The 6,311-nt window shown below is 50.7% G+C and overlaps 1 protein-coding gene across 2 annotated transcripts in view; it reads right to left on the reverse strand.

Moving 5' to 3' along the window:
* The window catches only part of CRMP1 (collapsin response mediator protein 1), a 52,122-nt gene extending 50,744 nt beyond the window's left edge, over positions 1–1,378 (reverse strand). The window contains exon 1 of one of the 2 annotated variants that reach the window (XM_021716746.1): positions 976–1,378. In XM_021716746.1, coding sequence (XP_021572421.1) covers positions 976–1,024 — 49 coding nt within the window. In that variant the 5' untranslated portion in view covers positions 1,025–1,378. The remainder of the gene's footprint in view (positions 1–975) is intronic. The other variant, XM_008066377.2, reaches the window with a different exon arrangement.
* Between the last annotated feature and the right edge of the window lie 4,933 nt (positions 1,379–6,311).

Raw genomic sequence — 6,311 nt, forward strand, 5'->3', positions numbered from 1 at the left:
AGCCCGCAACACGTGGCAGCAACCTACAAACCACGGCCTTGTGTTTCACGCTGGATCGGGAAACCCAAATTCACACGGAAGCCCCAGCCCGCCCACCCCCCGGGTGGCTGTCTTCGGAGCTAGGACCTTTAGAGAGGCCGTGAAGGTTAAACGAGGTCACAAGCGTGGGGCCCTCACCCGACAGGACTGGTGTCCCTTGAAGAAGAGAGAGAGACACCAGGGATGTGTGTGCACGCAGAGAGGGCGGCATGGAGACCCAGCAGGCAGGCGGCCGCCTGCAAGCCGGCAAGGAGAGAGGCCTCAGGAGACACCGGCCCGGAGCTCGCCTAGATCCAGGATGTCCTGCCTTCAGAAACGTCAGAAATAAACTGTTGTTTGAACCACCCAGCCCACGGCATTTTGTTACGGCAGCCGGAGCAGACTCAGACACCCGGGCTGTCATCAGCAGGGCCGAAGAGGGCGCCGACAGGAAGGAAGAAAAGGAAGCCCTAGATCTTTCTCTTAAGTACTAAGGCTATGCAGGAAGCCACGCACTCTTCCTCTCTCTCGTGGACCCCTTAACCCAATTCCAGCAAGTGTGGGCAGGTGGAGAAAGAGACATGAATTCAGCCAGATGTTCTAGGCCGCATTCGAGCCCGACCCCTAACACGCCCTGCCACGGGAGGTCAGCTCCTTCGCCTGGCCCACCACTCCCGTGACCATGAAGCAGGGACCGGAACTGCATGTCGCAGCCTGAGTGTGAGCATTCCGCGACAGGAGCTGCCCCTGCCGGGTGCTGGCGAGCCTGGCACAGGGGGCCCTCCGTCAACGCCAGCCTCTCTCCACCTGCAGTGAGAACCCCCCCAGATCTCTGCGAGGTCTCCGCCCCGACACACGGGAACACGGTCCACCGGGGCGGAACACCAGCCTTCCGTTCCAGCTAAGGCCAGCAGCCTAGGGAGACGGATCTCTCAGCAGGCCTCTTGTTCAACCCACTTGATAAGCCCATCTTCCAGGTAGACATCGGCGTAAAGGGATTGGTCATCGTTGATGATCCGTCCACCTTTGATGAGGAGCCGGTCACTCTGAAAGGCAAAGGCAAGTGTTCAGGATTCTTGGAGAAAAGCCAAGAGGATTTTTTTTCTTTTTACTGTTTAACACAAAACTTTCAAATTTTTCAAAGTGAAGGAATGACATAAAAACGTCCCCCCAGATGCATCACCCAGCTTCAGTCGTTCAAAACTTCGCCATTTTCATGTCACCTATTTTGCCCTCTCTTTTTCGCCGAGGTACTTTAAAGCAAACCCCCAGCATCATATTATTCCACTGATGAATACTTCGGTACATCGCACTAACTGGTAGACTGTCTAAACATACATAACCACAACCCATGATCCCAACTAACCCGATTCATGTGAGTTCCCGCCTATCAGTCAGTGCCAAGGCCCCATTCAGCTCTGCTTGACTGTCTCACAAACGTCGTCCTGTAGTGGGAAGGTCTGAACCGGGACCCATCCCGGCCCCCACAGCACGCCTGCCTCACGGCTGCGAAGTCTCTGTTGACATCCGCACCGCCCCGCCTCCCTTCTGAATGTCAATCATTTGCTGAAGAAACTGGGTCATTTGTAGCACAGGAATGACTCGATGTATTATTAAGTAGGACAACGATCAGCTTAGACACATTTTAAAATATAGCGCAAAGACTGAAAACCTCCCACTTCTCCAGCACAACTTCCAGGGGACATTCTGGCGCATCCCCCCTCTTTTTCCTGTTTTCCGCGGTTGGGATCAGACCACACACATCCACTCACTCTGCAGCGGCCATTAGCTGACAAGCCCAGCTCCAAGCCCAGGCCGGGCCAGGGCCCCCAGGAGCCAGCAGGAACCAGGCACAGAGCTGGAATCTGCTCTCATAAGGCTGGCAGATGGAGAGACAGCACCTACGAAGGCACGGGCTATGGATGGGACTCAGGATGAGACTGGCCTGCTGTGGAGCCAAGTAACGGGGCTACCAACCTTACCTGCAGAGTCAGACCCAGAAAATAAGTCTAGATGCGCGGGACCGAGCAAAGAGTTGCAAAGGCAGGCGGCCAGGGAGGGCACACGTGGCGTGTTCTGGGCAGAGAGAATAACATGCAACAGGGCCCAGGGACTAGCAAATTCCAGAAACCAAAAGGAACGCAAGTCTATCCTTTGTGCGTTTTACCATAAGCACGTCCCAAGTTATTACAGGTTTGGCATGAGCCTAATTTTTAAGTAGCTACAGCATATTCCATCTTATGGACATGTAATGAATTGTTTAATTATTCCCCCTGTGTTGAACATTTCACTATCTTCCATTTTTCATAATGAACTATATGACTGTGGTGAACATTTCTGTGCATAAAATTTCTTCCTTAGTTTGGCTGATTTGTTAAGCTAAATTCTCAGAAGCTTAGCAACAGGATCAAACAGCATGAATCCTATTTATGGCCCTTGATCAACACAACCAAAATGCTTTTCATGCATGTGAACACTAAGCACTCTTGTTTATTATAATGTTTGTTTATTTGTGTTTCTTTTTTTAGACACAGGGTCTGGCTCTGTGTCCCAGGCTGGAACTCAGCTGCATGATCATAGCTCACTGTAGCCGCCAACTCCTGGGCACAAGCAATCTTCTTGCCCCAGCCTCCAGAGTGGGTGAGACCACAGGTGCCGTGCCACCGTGCCTGGCTAATTTTTTTAAAAAACATTTTGCAGATGCAGGGTCTTACTACATTGCCCAGCCCGGTCTTGAACTCCTGGCCTCAGGCAATTCTCCGCCCCAGCCTCCCAAAGTGCTAAGATTACAATTTGCATCTATTGAAGGCTAAGGATTTTTTTCCATGAATATTCTATTTATATGCTCTCTCCAAGCTGGAGAGGTGGTCATGAATAAGACACAGCATCTGACCTTAGGTCCATTCCTTGGTTGGGGGAGAAAGAAGTGAACAGACAAGAACAGTCCACGGCAGGCAGGGCCCTGACTGCAGAGCCTGACTCAAGACCTTGCAGGCATGTGGTGCATCTTAGAGGTGCTTGTGGGCCTCGAGGGAGGAAGGGCACCCAGTCAAATAACTAAATCCAATCAAGGCTGTGTATTGATCGGGCTAACACCTCAGGCAGCTGCAGTTTGATCCTGCCAGGGTCCTCCAGGGAGGTGTACAGAACACACCTCAGAATGATCCCTCGAATCTGAATTTGCAAAAGCTGTAAACTCAGTTCTCCTCTTGAATATTCATGCTACACATTGGCAGAGCAAAGGATCTGAAGTCCTGTCATAAAGACCATCATTGTTTCCATTTAGCCCAGAATATCCTAAACTCGTGGTACCAGGGAACCCCTTTCAGGGCCAATACCTACTAAAATCCCTCTGAGCCAGAATTCAAAGAATATGGCTTTGAAAATGCCAATCAGTGAAGGAACTACTAATTTTAAGAAATAACATGAGGGATTTTAGCTCTTGCCTTATCGTGGGCTTAATCTTTCAGAAATAGACATGAGAGACACCATGAACTCACACGCCCTCCCACTCCCCACCCCGAGGTCATTGCATGCAGTATCTGGGGGTAGTTGGAAAAAAGGTGGATTTGAACACAAGCTCCACTATCTTAATTCTAAGAAGAGCAGAGCAAGTTGGGACTGATCTTTCAGCATATAGTGCACTAAAAACCACCTTTTAGGCTGAGCCCCAAAAGCCCACTATAAAATATATCAAGGTAGATGGCTGCCTGCAGGGGGCCATGTCCAGAAGTCCTGCCCCAGCTGCCAATGACTCAGGGCTTCCTGCTTTCTGGTGCTGGGGGAAACCTGCACTCCAGCTTGTCTGTGCTTCCCGGACATGCAGAGCCCAGGCCTCTGCTTTCCCTTGGTCCAGGCAAGATAATGTTTCTTTCTCCAACCTACTATTAACTCCCAGTCAACCCCAGCTGGGAAGAGAGAGCTGATGCTAGCAGGACACCTTTGTTCTTTTCACAAACATTAATACTATGCCAAATTCTGCTTGCAAAAATTAGCCTTTAACGCTTCCGGCATTCTTACCCCTGCAACAGCAAAATGAACAACAACAAGAACAGCCTCATACAGGAGGGAGGGTTCCTGAGCACAGCAAACGGTGCACATCAGTGTCTTCTCCTGAATGAAACAGTAAACCCCCTGGGTTCTGCTCCCTCTCCTGCACAGCAGGAATAAAATCTGTCATCTCCACCACAAAGGCAGCTGTCAGAAGGGAGATAAAACCCATCATGGTCTGGAGGTCCTCAGAAAAACATAAGAGATGCTACTCTTATCAAATCAACACTTATCCAGAAATCACTGGTTAGTATGATCTGGCTTTCTGGAAAACAGCAGACAACCAAAGCTGTTATTACAGAGGCAGGGAACAAGAGCTGACTCTGTCATCAAGAAGGGATCATTTGAAGTGAACTCTGAAATATAAGCGGGAGCTCACAAAGCTGGAAAAATGGGGACATCCCAGCCAAAAACCAGTATAGACACGGACACAGCATTCCGAAAGTGCCAGGTGCCATGCCTAGGTGAGGAATAGGTGGGAATGTGTGCTGTCCGTGGTGCTGAAACCAAGGTTTCTCCTGATCCTGGGGTGCTGAAGAGCCCTCATCTCCACTGCATGTGACTTGTCGTTTCGTACTGCTTTTCTTCTCGGCTTCTTGGCGAAGTTTTAATGTTTCTTCCTCACAGAACTAAAATAATTATGGCTTCTGTTTACACCGGATGTAGCTTGCTTCCAGTACTTTTAGGGCATAGGATCACCCTTCCAATGGTTGTATTCTCCCACCTTAGGAAACTGGGGGAAGGAAACTCAACTCCCACCCCCCAACATGCTCCACTAATGCAACGCTTGGCATCTGGAGTCAATGAACATGTGAGTGTCACCCCAGGGTCTCAGAGGTTGTGCATATTCAGATGAGGCTGCCTGATTTCTCAGTGGGAAGGACAGAAACTTTCAGAGCAGCTAAACGACCTGTTTCTCCTGGAAATATAAAGAAATCCTTCCTTTCCAAAGGGCAAGCAGGGAAACAACCTGACCCTGAATTGTGCCTCACATCTTCAAAATTTAAAGATTTTTTTAAAATCAAGGAAGTCCCATTTTTTGGCAGAAAAGTATTTGCCCAAGCATTGAATGCCAGTGGAATTGATTTCTCTTAAGACAAAGGAAATGTCAAGGCGAGTTTTGGAAAGTATTAGTCCTTTAAGCCCCACATGCCAGAGATGTCAAGGCTTACATTTGCAACGCGGAAACTCAACAGAATTGGCAGGCAGGCCCCCTCCCCTCCACGCACACACACACACAACTAACAGCATGGCACCATGGCCCAGTTAATCTCCAAAATGCCCTGGGATTGCTTGCCAAAAATTCCCATCCAGTTGCTTTCATCCAGATTTTCATGCACCAGCTCTAGACAATGGACTGGGAATGTATGCTATCACAAACACCCCCAGATAACTTGGACACGGGCACTCTGTGGGAGGTTGTGTTATTCCTTCACAATTCTCCCCACCCTCCCACCTTGCCATGCCCCAGCGTGGGTGCCCCACTGACTGTGGGGGTCCGTGTGACACCCTTGGACCACAGAGTGAGAGAGGCCCCAAGGGCACCAGGCCAAGCACAAGCTCTGGGAGGCCGGGGGGCTCAACTCTCGCTCATGAGTCCACCCTTCGCCGTGAAAATCACAAGACCCAAGGGATGGCAGCCTCCGAGTGAGCTAGAGAAGGAACCAAACAGAAGCCTGAAGACAAAGACAGCTGGGGCCCGCTGAGCATGCACAACCCTTAGACCCAAGTGCAGTAAATCGACATTTCTCGTAAGGCACAGAGTTAAGGGGGCATTTGTTATGCAGCCTCACTGCATCAAAGGAAATGGATACACCATCACGGTTCTGTTCTGGGAGTCATGGGAACTGCTGCCTGAGAGGGGTTTTTGGGTTTGGGTTTGTTTGTTTTCTCGAGATGGAGTCTCACGACGAAGCCCAGGCTGGCCCCAAACTCCTGGCCTCAAGCAATCCTCCCACCTCAGCCTCCCAAAGTCTACTGGAGAGGCTGGATCTCTCAAATGCTTCAGATTTCCATGACTCGGTCCCCACCTCCAGTAACTAGAGCCTCTGCATTCCCCAAGCTCTCCCCTCCCGATCTCCCACCCAGCCTGCTCACAGCAGCGCCTGCCATCCCACCCAGCCGCACACTCAGTCACTCATAGAAGCCAGCCCGTTTGCCTCGATTTCGCCTCAGGGGACAGCCCGGCAGCCGGCAACCCTTTGCCACAGCACCCAGGAGTGCAGCCCAGGAAGGCGCCACCC

Source organism: Carlito syrichta, unplaced genomic scaffold (genome assembly GCF_000164805.1).
Source record: "Carlito syrichta isolate Samal-C Ts95f unplaced genomic scaffold, Tarsius_syrichta-2.0.1 Scaffold308898, whole genome shotgun sequence".
Taxonomy (NCBI): domain Eukaryota; kingdom Metazoa; phylum Chordata; class Mammalia; order Primates; family Tarsiidae; genus Carlito; species Carlito syrichta.